We start from the raw sequence: 18,495 nt of genomic DNA, 5'->3' as shown, positions 1-18,495 counted from the left end.
CATTGATATCTTCCTGCAATCTACAGTTTTCTTCTTCATTATCAACTACACAGCCAATTTTTGTATTCTCTGCAAACTTCTTAATCATACCCCCTACATTCAAGTCTAGGGGTTAGAACCTCCACTATTTATGCATGCTTAAAGCCCACTTAACGCCCATTTTATGGTTGAAATGATGTATAACGCCTATCTATTGCCCATTTTGGCACAAAATGGAAACTGGCGGACATTTTTAGGAAACTCACTGCCGAGCATTACTTTTCCCATGTGCTTAACGCCGGGAAAAAATATTATCGCCCGCCCACTTTTTTGGGCGGAATCATCAGAATGGACGAAATCAATGGCCATAATATTGCTCAGCGTTACTTTTCACAAGGAATTAAAGCCGAGGTTCACTAATAGTGCCCGCCCATTTTTTTTGTTGTAAAGAGCACATCTGGTGAAACTAACACCCAAGAGATCGCCCACCGTCACTTTCACCACCTTGCACACATATCGCCCACAATATTGCTCACCCAAAAAACCACCCAGAAAAAGTGGGACTGTTCTGAACGAACGCCAGCGGTGTGGCTGGCATTTTAAAAATCGCAGGTCGCTTCATTTAAAAAGCTGCCTCAACTTCGGGGGAATTTGCATTGACTCTATAGAGTTCTTCTAAGGTGAAGTGAACATCTCAACAGACATATTTTCAGACTCTGGACTATTGGGGGTTTACTCTAGGTGTATTTAGTGAGGAAATCATTGCTTCTGATCAATCGCTATTATACTTTAAATGCAATGGGGCCACCAAACAATAACTGTGCTTAAGCAGCGCTTCAGATGTCTTGACCACTCAGGAGGGGAGCTACGATACAACCCTGAGCAAGTAGCTAAATTCATGGTCGTGTGCTCGATGCTGCACAACCTGGCTATCAGGAGCGGCCAAGAATTGCCAGTTAAAGTTTACGTTGATTGATGTTAAGTTGTATTTAACCCTTTCATGTTAAGGAATCACAAGTGTGTAACAGTGCAGCTATCTGCGACCATGCACAATAACGTTATGTTCAATAACAAAAATTTTATACCAACATTGGCCTGAAATCATAAGTTTCACAGGCAATAACACGCAGCCCCCGCCCACGCCCCACTTTTTCCACCATTTTCATCAATCAAATGTTCAACATGTCCAGCAACACAGAATACAAAGGCAAAGCAGGAGGGTGGTCCCCAGCCCCCATACATTACAACAAATTGCATACACCCAGATGGAGATATAACACAGCCATCACCTGTGGATAGGCACCTCACTTTCCTTCCCCCCTCCCCTTCTTCTCCCCACCTCTACCCCTTCCCCTCCTCGCTCCACGGCGCCTGGCCGAGGATCTCCTCAGGCGGTGCCTCATTGTGGGGGGATGAAGGCAGATGCGGTCGTTGCATGGGTACAGGAGCGGGGGGTGCCGAGGGGACAACATTCTCTGATGCAGAAGCAGGATCTTGGTCCTTGCTCTCATCTGTCGTTCGCAGTGGTAGTGCGGAACCTAGGGTGGGGTGCCGCGCTCAGGGACCACTGGGAGCCCTGTGCCAGCAGTATTCCTGGCTATCCAGGGCCTCCGCCATGCGCGGAATGTACTCGGTCATGGTGGCCAGCTGTCGGGATATGCCCCCCAATGGTTCGATGAGCTGGTCACCAATGTCTACAGTCGTCCTGGACAATTGTACCATCTCTCCGCTGTCATATGGCGCTCGTGGAACAGACCTGCTGCATCCACGTGACCTCCGCGGGGTCGGCGTTGTCCTGGGGATAAATGGGTGCCCTGTGGCGAGGTGCTTGGGGCCGGTATCTCCAGAGTGGAGGCAGGAATGACCGGAGGACCATTAGAGGGCATTGGGGTGGAATGACTTCTGGAGTGTGGTGATGCAGTTTCCTTGAAATCCACACTCTCATCCATGGAGAACAGAACCAGCGGATTGACAGGCGAGAATCGGAGCTGCTCAGCACCAGATGTTGGATCGCCCGGAGAGTCGGGCCCCGCACCCCCACCCTCTGGCCTCTGTAGTCTTGCCTTGGAATGCGCTGCTGGCTGAGCTGCAAAACACAAATGAGGTTATTAGAAGAGAAGGGGGTGCTAGGGTGACAAGGTGAGTCCAGTGCTACACACAGCATGTGCACGACTAAAGCACAACCGCTCTCAAAATCATCGCAGACATAACATTTCATGACCATCAACACATTTGCATTGCAATGATTTTCATTAGGCCATCATTATCTCTATAACAATTTTAGAAGTCATCTATCATATATGATTGTTGGATATGAGTGGGTGTGGCATCTATTGACTTCACATCGCAATGGTGTAAGCTTTACTCACGTGGCATCACTTCAGGGTCTGCAGATACATCCGTGGCTGTCCAGGGGTGCTTCCCCATGAGTGTGAGCACCTGCTCCTCCATTTCAGTGATGTCGCTGGGGAAGTGGTGGGCCCCCCCACCCACCTGTTTGCCTCTGCACGGATCTCATCATCGATAGCTTCTTCTGTAAAAGGCGACAGGACGACATGGCATGAGATCATTGCGTGATATCATTGTTAGGTACTGTTACAGTGACTGATACAACACAGATGTAATCATGATTATTATGAAAATGATCATTCTTTATCTAAAGACGTACACCGTGACCGCAGGCTTTGAGTAAAACATTCCCGGTAAAAGTGCAAGCCCTCACATCTGATGATAGTCACTCATGACTGTTACAAATCAAATTATTTAAATACATAAATACATGTAAATCAATGTAATACTTACTCTTGTGAATCCCACAATGTCGTTCCATCATTTGTGGCATTGGTTGCCCTCACGCACCTCGTTGGTCGCCGACGAGACCACCTCTGCTATCTCGGTCCATATCCTCTGGTATGCCTTTGGGGTGGGCTTCCCACACCCTCCCTGTGTCAAATCACTCCAGCGTGACTCGACCTCCTGCAGGAGGGAGGCATTTGTCTCGTCCGAGAACCTCCTGGCTCTTTTGCGCCCTCCAATGTGCTCCTCTCCCACCTCACTGTTCTCTCCAGTGTCAATCTCCACAGCACGCTGTGATGTCTCCTCCGCTCTCTCCATTATAGGCTAAATTCGGGCAATTATGTGGCTGGTAACAGCTAATTTGTGTTTGCCTACTTGCTGTGAAGCTCTAAAGTCTCCCTCCTTCCTCCCAAAGCAGCCACACCACACCCAGACACGCCTTCAGTCCCTCTGAGCTCCCTCTCTCTCTGTCTCCTCTTCTGCGCATGTCATGATGACCCTTGACTTCCTGAATTGCGGGAATCGAGGGTTGCCATGCAGTTGCTAAGGAGGGCCACACTTTACAGCAGAAGGTGAAAAAAATGTCATGCTACCGCCCATTTCATATCGCTCGCTGTAACGCCCATTTTCAAAAATGGGGGCCATGTGCTTTGAGAATGGGCGAGAAGCCGGCGATCTGAAAACCCTTTTTTATTGCCCACGCCGGAAATATCGCCCGTATTTGGGCGATAAGCACAAAAGTGGAGGTTCTAGCCCTAACTCATTGATATATACCACAAAAAGCAAGGGACCTAGTACTGAGCCCTGCAGAACCCGTGGAAACAGCCTTCCAGTCACAAAAACAGCCATCAACCATTACCCTTTGCTTCCTGCCCCCGAGCCAATTTTGGATCCAATTTACCACTTTGCCCTGGATCCCATGGGCTTTTACTTTCGTGGCCAGTCTGCCATGTGGGACCTTATCAAAAGCCTTGCTAAAAGCCATATACACTACATCAAACGCACTACCCTCATTGACCCTCCTTATTACCTCCTCAAACAATTCAATCAAGTTAGTCAGACGCGACCTTCCCTTAACAAATCCATGCTAACTGCCCTTGATTAATCTGTGTCTTTCGAAATGAAGATTTATCCTATCTCTCAGAATTTTCTCCAATAATTTTCCCACCACATCGGTATAGCCCTTTCTCCCTTTTTAAACATAGGCACAATGTTAACAGTCCTCCAGTCCTCCTACACAACACCTGCAGCCAGAGAGGATTGGAAAATGATGGTCAGAGCCTCCGCTATTTCCTTTTTTGCTTCTCTTAACAGCCTGGGATACATTTCATCTGGGTCTTGGGATTTATACATTTTCAAAGCTGCTAAACCCCTTAATACTTCCTCTCTCACTATGGTTATTTCATCTAATATTTCACACTCCTCCTCCCTCATTGCAATGTCTGCATCGCCCCTCTCTTTTGTGAAAACAGACGCAAAGTATTCATTAAGAACCATACCCATGTCTTCTGCCTCCACACACACATTATCTTTATGGACTCTAATAGGCCCTACTCTTTCTTTAGTTATCTTCTTGCTCTGAATGTATTTATAAAACATCTTGGGGTTTTCTTTGATTTTACTTGCCAACATTTTTTCACGCTCCCTCTTTGCTTTTCTAATTTCCTTTTTAATTTCACCTCTGCACTTCCTATACACCTCTAGGCTTTCTGCAGTATTGAGCCCTCGGTATCTGTCATAAGCCTCCCTTTTTTTCTTTATCCTACCCTGTATGCCCCTTGACATCCAGGGGACTCTAGATGTGTTAGTCCCACCCTTTTTCTTTAAGGGAACATACTTGCTTTGAACCCTCACGATCTCCTCCTTGAATGCCTCCCATTGCTCTAACACTGATTTACCTTCAAGTAGCTGTTTCCAGTCCATAGTAGATTAATTCTGGTGCCGTGAAAAAGGGCTTCTGGAACCTGGCAGATGCAGGCCCTTGAAGCTCCTTGGTTTATGTTACATAGACCTCACGTAACTGACTAAAAACATCCAGAGCCGCATAATTTCAAGATCATGGTGATCTTGCTCTCCACGGATAATGCCTGCAGCAAGTAAATTGTGGCTTGAGGTCTTCTTGCAGAACTGCAGATAGATGGCCGCTGGTTTCCTTTGTGAAGCCCAGTCTGCAGACACATAGCTCCTCTGATAGGTCCGGAAAGGACATGCACTGCTGATACACACTCTGGGGAAGGGGGTAATAACAAGTGGGATGCTGCCTCCAGCTAAGTGCTTCACTCAGGACCTCCTGCCTCTGTTACTCACCATCTTCTTTCATGATGATGCTGAACAGGGGTATGGCATTTGTGAAGGCTATTAGAGCTGTTGGATCCCTGTAGAAAGTGGGGAGTGTGGAGGATCCGAAAAATATCTGATTCAGAGACTGGCAGCACGTCTCAGTGACAAAATAATCAACAAAAATCAAAAGAAAAATTCCTGCAAGGCTGCAGAAATAATGCTACAAAGTTTGGGGCCTCTTCCAAAGCTGAAACTGCTGAATCACGCCATTATCAGATGAGCTATGTGTTGTGTATCTGTAAAGCATGCACTCCCATGTTCCACCACCAGGAAGCTCATCCCCTGAAGTCCCAAGGGACCCCAGCAACCCTTGGGAGCACTGTATATAAGCTGGCCCCTAAGGCCTATTCCTCACTCTGGAGTGTCTTATTAAAGACTGAGATCACTGTTACTTTAACCTCCATGGGTGCAGTCTCATCTGTGTTAGGAACACAATAACTGCCGACGAGAAAACAAATCCAACGCAAAGATGCAGCAAACTGTGGGCATCCTGGAGAAGTTCTCGGAGGGTGAGGACTGGGAAGCCTATGTCGAACGGCTAGACCAGTACTTTGGAGCCAACGAGCTGGACGGAGAAGGAAGCACTGCAAAAAGGAGAGCGGTCCTCCTCACAGTCTGCGGGGCACCGACCTACAGCCTCATGAAGAATCTTCTGGCTCCGGTGAACCCACAGATAAGTCATATGAGGAGCTGTGTACACCGGTTCGGGAGCATCTTAACCCCAGGGAGAGGGTGCTGATGGCGAAGTATCGGTTCTACACGTGCCAGCAATCTGAAGGTCAGGAAGTGGCGAGCTACGTCGCCGAGCTAAGCCGACTTGCAGGACAATGTGAGTTTGATGGCTACCTGGAGCAAATGCTCAGAGACGTTTTTGTACTGGGCATTGGCCACGAGACCATCCTACGAAAACTTTTGACTGTAGAGACACCGACCCTCAGTAAGGCCATTGCGATAGCACAGGCGTTTATGTCCACCAGTGATAACACCAAACAAATCTCTCAGTACACAAGTGCTAGCAATGTTCATAAATTAACTGGAACTGTGTTTGCGAGCAGAAATGAACAGGGCAGAACCCACGAGTCTGCAACTGCCAGCAGGCCTCAGGTGACCCAGGTGACTCAGAGTCCCCAAAAAAGGATGAATGCAAGGCAATTCACACCTTGTTGGCGTTGTGGAAGCTTCCATTCAGCCTATTCATGCCGCTTCAAAGGGTATGTTTGCAAGAGCTGTGGAACAATTGGGCACCTCCAACGAGCTTGCAAACGAGCTGCAAGCTCTGAAAAACCAACTAACCACCACGTGGCAGAGGAAGATTGGTCCATGGTGGATCAAAGCAATTTCGAGCCTCAGAGAGAGGAGGCAGATGCTTAAGTACATGGGGTGCACACATTTACGACGATTTGTCCACCTATAATGCTAAACTTAAAATTGAATGGCTTACCCGTAGCCATGGAACTGGACACTGGCGCTAGCCAATCCACCATAAGTAAAAAGATGTTTGAGAGACTGGTGCAACAAGGCATTCAGACCAGCCCTGAGCCCCATCCACACAAAACTGAGAACGTACACCAAAGAGCTTATCACTGTCCTGGGCAGCGCCATGGTCAAGGTCACCTACGAGGGCACGGTGCACGAACTGCACTCTAGATTGTCCCAGGCGATGGCCCCACACTGCTTGGAAGGAGCTGGCTGGGCAAAATCCGCTGGAACTGGGATGACATCCGAGCGCTATCACATGTCGATGAGGCCTCGTGTACCCAGGTTCTTAACAAATTTCCTTCCCTTTTTGAGCCAGGCATTGGAAACTTTTCCGGGGTGAAGGTGCGGATCCACTTGGTCCCAGAGGCACGACCCATTCACCACAAGGCGCGAGCGGTACCTCACATGATGAGGGAGAGAGTGGAAATCGAGCTGGACAGACTGCAACGCGAGGGCATCATCTCCCCAGTGGAATTCAGCGAGTGGGCCAGCCTGATTGTTCCAGTACTCAAAAGTGATGGCACGGTCAGGATTTGCGACGATTATAAAGTAACTATTAATCGTTTCTCGCTACAGGACCAATACCCGCTACCTAAGGAAGACGACCTATTTGTGACGCTGGCAAGATGTTCACCAAGCTCGACCTGACTTCGGCCTACATGACACAGGAGCTGGAGGATTCTTCGAAGGGCCTCACCTGCATCAACATGCACAAGGGGCTGTTCATCTACAACAGATGCCCGTTTGAAATTCGGTCGGCTACAGCGATCTTCCAGAGAAATATGGAGAGCCTACTCAAGTCGGTACCATATACGGTGGTCTTTCAGGACGACATATTGGTCACGGGTCGGGACACCGCCGAGCACCTACAAAACCTGGAGGAGGTCCTCCAGCGACTGGATCGCGTAAGGCTGCGGCTGAATAGGTCGAAATGCGTCTTCATGGCAACAGAAGTGGAGTTTTGGGGGAGAAAGATCGTGGCGGACAGCATTCGGCCCACAGACGCCAAGACTGAGGTTATCAGGAACGTGCCCAGGCCACAGAACGTCACGGAGCTGCGGTCGTTCAAGGACTCCTCATCTATTTTGGTAACTTTCTACCAGGGTTAAGCACCCTTTTAGAGCCCCTACATGTGTTATTGCGCAAAGGTGAGAATTGGGTATGAGGAAAAAAACAAGTAATTGCTTTTGAGAAAGCCAGAAACATTTTATGCTCCGACATGCTTGTATTGTATAAGCTGTGTAAAAGACTTGTGCTAGCATGTGACGCATCGTCGTATGGAGTCGGGTGTGTATTACAACAAGCTAATGTTGCAGGGAAGTTGCAACCTGTCGCCTATGCTTCCAGGAGCTTGGCTAAGGCCGAGAGGGCCTACAGCATGATTGAGAAAGAGGCATTAGCGTGTGTGTTCGGGGTAAAGAAAATGCATCAGTACCTGTTTGGCCTCAAATTTGAGCTGGAAACCAATCACAAGCCCCTCACATCCCTGTTCGCTGAAAACAAGGGGATAAATACTAATGCCTCAGCCCGCATACAAAGGTGGACACTCGCACTATCAGCGTATAACTATACCATCCGCCACAGGCCAGGCACCGAGAGCTGTGCGGATGCTCTCAGTCGGCTACCATTGCCCAACACAGGGGCGGAAATGGCACAGCCTGCAAACTTGTTGATGGTGGCGCAGCCCGCAGACTTGTTGATGGTCATGGAAGCGTTTGAAAATGATAAATCACCTGTCACGTCCCGCTAGATTAGGACTTGGACCAGCCAAGATCTTCTGCTGTCCCTCATAAACAACTGTATACTGCATGGGATTTGGGCCAGCATCCCCGTTGAAACGCAAGAGCCAATCAAGCCGTTCCAGCGGCGAAAGGACGAGCTGTCCATTCAGGCAGACTGCCTGTTGTGGGGTAACTGCGTAGTGCTCCCAAAAAAGGGCAGGGAGACATTCACCTCGGATCTCCACAGCACATACCCGGATATAGTAATGATGAAAGCGATAGCCAGATCCCACGTGTGGTGGCCCGGTATCGACTCTGACTTAAGAGTCCTGTGTACGGCAATGCAGCGTATGTGCTCAGTTGAGCAATGCGCCCAGAAAGGCACCACTAAGTTTGTGGTCCTGGCCCTCCAGACCATGGTCGAGGATTCATGTCGACTATGCGGGCCCGTTTCTCGGTAAAATGTTCCTGGTGGTGGTAGGTGCTTTTTCAAAATGGATTGAATGTGAAATAATGTCGGGAAGCACCGCCACCACCACCATTGAAAGCCTGAGGGCCATGTTTGCCACCCACGGCCTGCCTGACATACTGGTCAGTGACAACGGGCTATGTTTCACCAGTGTCGAATTTAAAGAATTCATGACCCGCAGTGGGATCAAACATGTCACCTCGGCCCCATTTAAACCAGCCTCCAATGGGCAGGCAGAGCGGGCAGTACAAACAATCAAACAGAGCTTTAAACGAGCCACAGAAGGCTCACTCCAAACCCGCCTGTCGTGAGTACTGCTCAGCCCCCGGCTGAGCTACTCATGAAAAGGACACTTAAAACCAGACTCTCGCTGGTTCACCCCAACCTGCATGATCACATGATCAGGTAGAGAGCAGGCGGCAGCAACAAAATGTAAATGATGGTCGCGCCACTGTGTCACTGGAAATTGATCTGAATGACCCTGTGTATGTGTTAAACTATGGACATGGTCCCAAGTGGATCGATGGCACAGTGATAGCTAAAGAAGGGAGTAGGCTGTTTGTAGTCAAACTAGACAATGGACAAATTTGCAGAAAGCGCCTGGACCAAACGAGGCTGCGGTTCACAGACTGTCCTGAACAACCCACAGCAGACACCACCTTTTTTGAGCCCACAACACACACCCAAAGGATCAACGACACCACGCCGGACCAGGAAATCGAACCCATCACGCCCAACAGCCCAGCAAGGCCAGGCTCACCCAGCAGCCCTGCAGGGCCAACAACATGCCAGCCCAGCGAGGGCACAGCCAACACACCAGAACAGACATTTGTACGAGGCGGTCCACCAGGGAAAGAAAGGCTCCCGACCGCCTCACCTTGTAAATAGTTTTCACTTTGACTTTGGGGGGGAGTGATGTTGTGTATCTGTAAAGCATGCACTTCCATGTTCCGCCAACAAGCTCATCCCCTGAAGTCCCAAGGGACCCCAGCATCCCTTGGGAGCACTGTATATAAGCCAGCCCCTAAGGCCTGTTCCTGACTCTGGAGTGTCTTATTAATTACTGAGGTCATTGTTACTTTAACCTCCCTGTGTGCAGCCTCATCTGTGTTAGGAACACAATACTATGGATCCTATTTTTAGGCGTAAATCTATGTTAGTGCATTATTGGCGTGAATGCAAGAAACTCAAGTCAACAACTCTTTTGCATTGGGACAGAGCTATGTCAATGATCGGCACAGAGTTTGAGATTCCAGAGTTTTTTTGAGATCGTGAAATATCAAGAATAGAACCAATTTAATTTTTTTTACCTAATTGCATGATGCTAATTATTCAGGCACTTGCATTTCTGGAGAATCATCACCTAAAACTGGAGTCAGTGAGGAAAACCCAAGGGCACTTTGACAAGCATAGATGTCAAGTTTAGATGAAAGACATACAAGACATTGACCATACCCCTCAATAATAGTAGATTCTGGGTAATTTCAATCAGAACTCTATTCAATATAATGTCAACCATGGCTCAGTTGGTAGGACTCTCACCTCTGAGTCAGATGGTTGTAGGTTCATGTCCCACTCCAGTGACTTAAGCACATAATCTAAGCTGACTTTTCTGTGCAGTACTAAGGGATTGCTGCATTATTAGAGGTACCGTGTTTCAGATGAGATGTTAAACCCTCTGGTTTATGTAAAAGATCATGGCACTATTCAAAGAAGAGCAGAGGAATCTCCCTTGTGTCCTGGTCAACATTTATCCCTCAACCAACAGATTATCTGGTCATTATCATTTTGCTATTTGTGTGACCTTGCTGGGTGGAAATTGGCTGCTGCATTTCTTACATTACAACATTGTCTACACTTCAAAAGTATGGAATGGCCACCGAGCCTCTGCAGAGGGCCACCATTTTAAACATTGCCCTTCCTCAGGGTTGGAGCTGTGTAGGGGACCGTTCTGCCCGTTTTGCCTTCGCAGCATGCATGCCCGACCCCTTACCAACTGGCGGCGACGCCTTGCTGACATTGCCCTGCTGGAAATTGCCCTTTTGTGGAATTGCCACGTGGGAGCGACACCACTGCCGGTCGGTGCCACTGACAACTTTTTCTGTCGGTGCACTTCTTGTTGGTCGGCTGCACGGTCACCCTTAAAGGGGAGGTGGCCTGCCGGTGACGCCATTTTATTTTTTATTATGCCCCCGGATTCGGTCGAGCCGCCAACAGGCAGCCTGGTACTTCTTCTTGGGTGCTAGGCCACTGGCCCAGCCGAAACCCTCCCTGGTGGCCCAGTGAACCTATGTGAAAAATATGCAGAGCTTGCAGAGGCCCTCCCCTTTAACTGAAGTGGACGAACGTTGTTACGTGTCAGCGCGGCGCGGCACGTCCACTTCGCGTTGACGCCATCAGCGATGCGCTGATGACTGGTCAGGGCAGACGACCCAGTGCAAGAGCATTTCCGGCCCGCAGCCGCCACAACATCCGCTTCGACCGGAAAAAATTCAAAGTGCCGAAAAACGGAGAGTGCGACTTGTTTTTTGGGCGGAGGGAAATTTCTATCTCACTGTCTTACTGAATAAGTAACTGATATAATAAAAATCATTGTGTCATTGTGTCATGTTTACAAAGGATGAAGTCTGAAAAACATTTTCATCAAGTGTTGCCCTTTAACTCCAACAGAACATTTTTGCATTATTCCCAATCCCAGCAACAACTTAACAGAGTAATTATATGCACAAACATTTTTATGTCCTTCGGCACAGGCGCGCCATGGACTCCGCCCCTTTTTGCGCAGGCGCATTCGATCTGGTCGGGCATGTGCAGTACGATATATGAGGAAGCCGCAAGTGGGGCTGAACCAGGCTGCAGCTCGAGCCTGAGCCTGCTACTGGGGATTTTGGGTTATCTCCAGGACTTTTGCGTGGAATATCGCTGTGATTAGATACACAAAACATTTTCACGGCCTTCTAAGAGAGAGTGGGACAGAGAGATAGACTGGGGGAGAGAGAGAGATTGGGGGAGACTGAGAGAGTAGGGGAGAGAGACTGGGGCAGAGAGAGAGAGAGAGAGGTAGTGGGAAGAGTGAGAGAGTGAGAGAGAGTGGGGGGAGAGAGAGAGAGAGAGAGAGAGTGAGGAGAGAGAGAGAGACTGGGTAGAGAGAGAGAGACTGGGGCAGAGAGTGAGAGGTAGTGGGGAGAGTGAGAGAGTGAGAGAGAGTGGGGGAGAGAGGGGCAGAGAGAGTGGGACAGAGAGAGGCAGAGAGAGAGTCTGGGGGGAGGCAGAGAGAGAGTGGACAGGGGAGAGGGGATTGGAGGGGAGCGACAGAGGGGACGGGGAGAGGGGATTGGAGGGGAGAGAGAAAAAGTGAATTCAGGGAGAGGAGGTCAGGAACTCTCTGGGGGGTGGGGTAAAGAACACGGAGAGCACAGTGGGAATGGGGGAAGAACATGATCCAGGTCCAAAGGTGAGGGGTGGGGGGGATATTGACAGCAAGAACGTGATCCAGATGGCAAGACGGATCATGTTTTTCCAATCCCACCCACTTTGCACCAGCACCATGTTCTCTCTCTCTCAATGCCCCATCTATGGCGGGGGGGGGGGGGGGGGGGGGAGGGGGGGAAGCGAAGGTTAGGAAACCTTGAGGGGGGGGTGGGGGTAAAGGTCATGAATCCGTGGGTGAGGAACTTGGGCAGGGGAGAAGGTCAGGAACCCGGGGGTGGTGAGTGGGAGTAGGTCTTATCCCGTGAGAGCGAGTCCTGTCTGTTCTAAATGAGCTCTGGTCTGCTGGAGTCGGCAATCAGGATGGCTCAAATTACACTTTGCAAAATCATTGATTATAAAGGCAGGACGGTTCTAATTACACATTCCACAGAAACTGTTGGGTATGTTTTATCCTCCAAGGGGACCAATCAGCGATCAGGTCTTGTGATCAACGGGACCTAATCAGAGCTTTAGGTGTTGCAAACTAACGCATCCATAAATTAAGCACCAGCCTTAAATAAATCCGACAATCTCACTGGGGCATATCTTTCTATAGCATCCTCTGAACTAACAAAAATGTTTGGAGAATAGGACACATTCAAAGATGAATTTCTACAGTTTAAATCTGATGGAGAGGGGACGAGTTTAAATGTAAGATATCAATTAAAAATGAAAGTTTACTGTAAGAAAATACTAAGATGACCTAAACTAAAAAAACTAATGAGCTGACATAGACAGAAAACTAAGTTTTGTTGTGCATGTCTATACATTATAACTAGACATAAGCATTTTTCATATTAAACTTCACAAACCTTTTCTTTGTACTTTCGTCCTGGAACATCTGCATTTAATACCAGAGCCGCCATATTTGCCACCATTATTGCATGTATCATAGCTCCAGAAATCATACTGACTACCGTGAATGCAACCTCTGTTAATTCTGTAAGAAAGTTCAATGAAAAATACCTTATTTCATGAATTATAATTACTAAAAAAAATAACCCTTTTAATATTAAATATTGCCTGCAACTTTTAATTTTTTTCCCCCTACTTTTGTTGATACTGACTGTAACAAAGTAGATTTGAGATTGATATCACTATACTGCAGTGCATTGGTGGACTGTAATTAGCATTGAGAGGAGGTTTGGTGCTCCCCTAAAAGGATGGAAGGAACATCGACTTTAATGACAATCCATCCTCAACTATTTTCATGCATGTTAACAAGAGAGCAGACAGGAGGACCTTAGAACAAGTTACTTGCTCACTGCCTCCTCAATTTTCAGTATAGATGCTTGACAATGGTATATGTGTATGTTATTAAAACATCAACCAGTAGGTCCAAATATTTCCATTCCTGAAGAACCTTTAAAGAGAAAATTTTAACTGACAGTCATTTGCTTTTTAGTCCATAAATTGTGTACACTAGTCCATCAGCCATATTTTAACTGTAGCTAATTGAGCTATAGTAATGGGAAGTTATCAGAAAGGGGAGCATGACTGCTACCTTGTGATTCCCTTCTGACTTTCTTGAGGAACGATGTATGGTTGTGTGGGAGGTGACTGCATTAATATAGCTCCACCTAGTGGAATACTATGGTAATGCAATTATTCATGTAAATACAATAAAAGCATCATGTGACAAGATCACCTGACAAGTTCCAGATTGAAGCCATAGAAACATAGAAACATAGAAAATAGGTGCAGGACAAGGCCATTCGGCCCTTCTAGCCTGCACCGCCATTCAATGAGTTCATGGCTGAACATGCAACTTCAGTACCCCATTCCTGCTTTCTCGCCATACCCCTTGATCCCCCTATTAGTAAAGACTTCATCTAACTCCCTTTTGAATATATTTAGTGAATTGGCCTCAACAACTTTCTGTGGTAGAGAATTCCACAGGTTCACCACTCTCTGGGTGAAGAAGTTTCTCCTCATCGCGGTCCTAAATGGCTTACCCCTTATCCTTAGACTGTGACCCCTGGTTCTGGACTTCCCCAACATTGGGAACATTCTTCCTGCATCTAACCTGTCTAAACCCGTCAGAATTTTAAATGTTTCTATGAAGTCCCCTCTCATTCTTCTGAACTCCAGTGAATACAAGCCCAGTTGATCCAGTCTTTCTTGATAGGTCAGTCCCACCATCCCGGGAATCAGTCTGGTGAACCTTCACTGCACTCCCTCAATAGCAAGAATGTCCTTCCTCAAGTTAGGAGACTAAAACTGTACACAATACTCCAGGTGTGGCCTCACCAAGGCCCTGTACAACTGTAGCAACACCTCCCTGCCCCTGTACTCAAATCCCCTCGCTATGAAGGCCAACATGCCATTTGTTTTTTTAACCGCCTGCTGTACCTGCATGCCAACCTTCAATGACTGATGTACCATGACACCCAGGTCTCGTTGCACCTCCCCTTTTCCTAATCTGTCACCATTCAGATAATAGTCTGTCTCTCTGTTTTTACCACCAAAGTGGATAACCTCACATTTATCCACATTATACTTCATCTGCCATGCATTTGCCCACTCACCTAACTTATCCAAGTCACTCTGCAGCCTCATAGCATTCTCCTCGCAGCTCACACTGCCACCCAACTTAGTGTCATCCGCAAATTGGGAGATACTACATTTAAGCCCCTTGTCTAAATCATTAATGTACAGTGTAAACAGCTGGGGCCCCAGCACAGAACCTTGCGGTACCCCACTAGTCACTGCCTGCCATTCTGAAAAGTACCCATTTACTCCTACTCATTGCTTCCTGTCTACCAATCGATCCACGTCAGCACACTACCCCCAATCCTATGTGCTTCAACTTTGCACATTAATCTCTTGTGTGGGACCTTGTCGAAAGCCTTCTGAAAGTCCAAATATACCACATCAACTGGTTCTCTCTTATCCACTCTACTGGAAACATCCTCAAAAAATTCCAGAAGATTTGTCAAGCATGATTTCCCTTTCACAAATCCATGCTGACTTGGACCTATCATGTCACCTCTTTCCAAATGCGCTGCTATGACATCCTTAATAATTGATTCCATCATTTTACCCACTACTGAGGTCAGGCTGACCGGTCTATAATTCCCTGTTTTCTCTCTCCCTCCTTTTTTAAAAAGTGGGGTTACATTGGCTACCCTCCACTCGATAGGAACTGATCCAGAGTCAATGGAATGTTGGAAAATGACTGTCAATGCATCCGCTATTTCCAAGGCCACCTCCTTAAGTACTCTGGGATGCAGTCCATCAGGCCCTGGGGATTTATCGGCCTTCAATCCCATCAATTTCCCCAACACAATTTCCTGACTAATAAAGATTTCCGTCAGTTCCTCCTCCTTACTAGACCCTCTGACCCCTTTATATCCGGAAGGTTGTTTGTGTTCTCCTTAGTCAATACCGAACCAAAGTACTTGTTCAATTGGTCTGCCATTTCTTTGTTCCCCGTTATGACTTCCCCTGATTCTGACTGCAGGGGACCTACGTTTGTCTTTACTAACCTTTTTCTCCTTACATACCTATAGAAACTTTTGCAATCCGTCTTAATGTTCCCTGCAAGCTTCTTCTCGTACTCCATTTTCCCTGCCCTAATCAAACCCTTTGTCCTCCTCTGCTGAGTTCTAAATTTCTCCCAGTCCCCGGGTTCGCTGCTATTTCTGGCCAATTTGTATGCCATTTCCTTGGCTTTAATACTATCCCTGATTTCCCTTGATAGCCACGGTTGAGCCACCTTCCCTTTTTTATTTTTACGCCAGACAGAAATGTACAATTGTTGTAGTTCATCCATGCGGTCTCTAAATGTCTGCCATTGCCCATCCACAGTCAACCCCTTAAGTATCATTCGCCAATCTATCCTAGCCAATTCACGCCTCATACCTTCAAAGTTACCCTTCTTTAAGTTCTGGACCATGGTCTCTGAATTAACTGTTTCATTCTCCATCCTAATGCAGAATTCCACCATATTATGGTCACTCTTCCCCAAGGGGCCTCGCACAACGAGATTGCTAATTAATCCTCTCTCATTACACAACACCCAGTCTAAGATGGCCTCCCCCCTAGTTGGTTCCTCGACATATTGGTCCAGAAAACCATCCCTTAAGCACTCCAGGAAATCCTCCTCCACCGTATTGCTTCCAGTTTGGCTAGCCCAATCTATGTGCATATTAAAGTCACCCATTATAACTGCTGCACCTTTATTGCATGCACCCCTAATTTCCTGTTTGATGCCCTCCCCAACATCACTACTACTGTTTGGAGGTCTGTACACAACTCCCACTTACGTTTTTTGCCCTTTGATGTTCTGCAGCTCTATCCTTATAGATTCCACATCATCCAAGCTAATGTCCTTCCTAACTATTGCATTAATCTCCTCTTTAACCAGCAATGCTACCCCACCTCCTTTTCCTTTTATTCTATCCTTCCTGAATGTTGAATACCCCTGGATGTTGAGTTCCCAGCCCTGATCATCCTGGAGCCACGTCTCCGTAATCCCAATCACATCATATTTGTTGACATCTATTTGCACAGTTAATTCATCCACCTTATTAAGGATACTCCTTGCATTAAGACACAAAGCCTTCAGGCTTGTTTTTTTAACACCCTTTGTCCTTTTAGAATTTTGCTGTACAGTGGCCCTTTTTGTTCTTTGCCTTGGGTTTCTCTGCCCTCCACTTTTCCTCATCTCCTTTCTGTCTTTTGCTTTTGTCTCCTTTTTGTTTCCCTCTGTCTCCCTGCATTGGTTCCCATCCCCCTGCCATATTAGTTTAACTCCTCCCCAACAGCACTAGCAAACACTCCACCTCGGACATTGGTTCCGGTCCTGTCCAGGTGCAGACCGTCTGGTTTGTACTGGTCCCACCTCCCCCAGAACCGGTTCCAATGCCCCAGGAATTTGAATCCCTCCCTGCTGCACCACTGCTCAAGCCACGTATTCATCTGCTCTAACCTGCGATTCCTACTCTGACTAGCACGTGGCACTGGTAGCAATCCCGAGATTACTACTTTTGAGGTCCTACTTTTTAATTTAGCTCCTAGCTCCTTAAATTCGTTTCGTAGGACCTCATCCCTTTTTTTACCTATGTCGTTGGTACCAATGTGCACCACGACAACTGGCTGTTCTCCCTCCCTTTTTAGAATGTCCTGCACCATCTTGAGTGTGATGTCGTAAAGAAGATATTACAACTGTGTTGTGTGGGATTTTTATTTCACTCCCTCTTCAGCCTTTATAAAGGCTGCTAACTGGATTGAGATGCCTTTGGAGCTCTCTAAAAGCTTTCAGAATTTCTGTTCCCAATTGTGACACTCCTTTTTAATTGTCTCCATTCCTAAAAATTGACTTACATGTTATTATATGCCCCCACCATTAGTATCCTATCTAAATTTTCCCCCAAATCATGCTACTGGGCTGACCTAGAAAAACTGGGTGTAACAGCAGCTTTCCATTCGAGTCTATCTAAACCTGCTAACATAAATTACACAAAAAGAGGAAACTCTAGGCTAACTGCTACACAAAATACTGACTATCTTATTGCACCAATGTATTCCTCTGTAGCTACCATGTGCCAACTATATAGTGACCATGCAATAAAGAAATGAAAAGAAAGAACTTGTATTTATATAGTGTCTCTCACAACTTCAAGGTTGCCCAAAGCGTTTCACAGCCAATTAAGTACAGGTTGAACCTCCATTATCCGGCACCCTGTGCCAAATAAGGGATTTTGCCGGATAACGGGAGGTCAGCCCGAGGGTAGAGGAGGCGGCCGAGGTCGGGGAGGCGGGGAGGAGGTTGGTGCCCCGGGCGGGCCGTGAAGTGTCGACAGGCCCTCAGCAGGCAGAGTGTCGGCGGGCCCCAAAGTCGGGGTGGAAGTCGGCCGCGTTCTGTGTATGCGCCCTTGGCCATCAGAATCATGCCAGATGAGGGATGGTGCCGGATAAGGGAGTCCCGAATAAGGGAGGTCCCAACTGTACTTCTAAAATGCAGTCACTGTTGTAATGTAGGAAACATGGCAGCCAATTTGCACACAGCAAGGTTCCACAAACTGCAATGTGATAATGACCAGATTAAGGGCCCAAGTTTCCACATGATTTGCGCCTGATTTTTAGGAGCAACTGGTGGAGAACGGACTATCTTAGAAATCGCAATTCTCCACATTTTTTTTTCTGCAGTTCTAGTCAGGTAGAACAGTTCTACTTTGGAACAGAATTTTTTCTTCAAAAGGGGGCGTTTCCGGCCACTGACGCCTGATTTCAAAG

At 47.3% G+C, this 18,495-nt stretch overlaps 1 protein-coding gene across 1 annotated transcript in view; it reads right to left on the bottom strand.

The window, feature by feature from the left end:
* LOC139276094 (potassium/sodium hyperpolarization-activated cyclic nucleotide-gated channel 2-like) overlaps positions 1–18,495 on the bottom strand; it is a 335,425-nt gene that overhangs the window by 64,877 nt on the left and 252,053 nt on the right. Inside the window, exon 7 of the mRNA XM_070893567.1 lies at positions 13,068–13,195. Within this exon, the coding sequence (XP_070749668.1) occupies positions 13,068–13,195 (128 nt within the window). The remainder of the gene's footprint in view (positions 1–13,067; positions 13,196–18,495) is intronic.

The sequence above is a fragment of the Pristiophorus japonicus genome, chromosome 11 (assembly GCF_044704955.1).
Source record: "Pristiophorus japonicus isolate sPriJap1 chromosome 11, sPriJap1.hap1, whole genome shotgun sequence".
NCBI classification, from domain to species: Eukaryota; Metazoa; Chordata; class Chondrichthyes; family Pristiophoridae; genus Pristiophorus; species Pristiophorus japonicus.
Note: the sequence above shows the minus strand (reverse complement) of the source record. Positions and strands in the feature narration are given on the sequence as shown.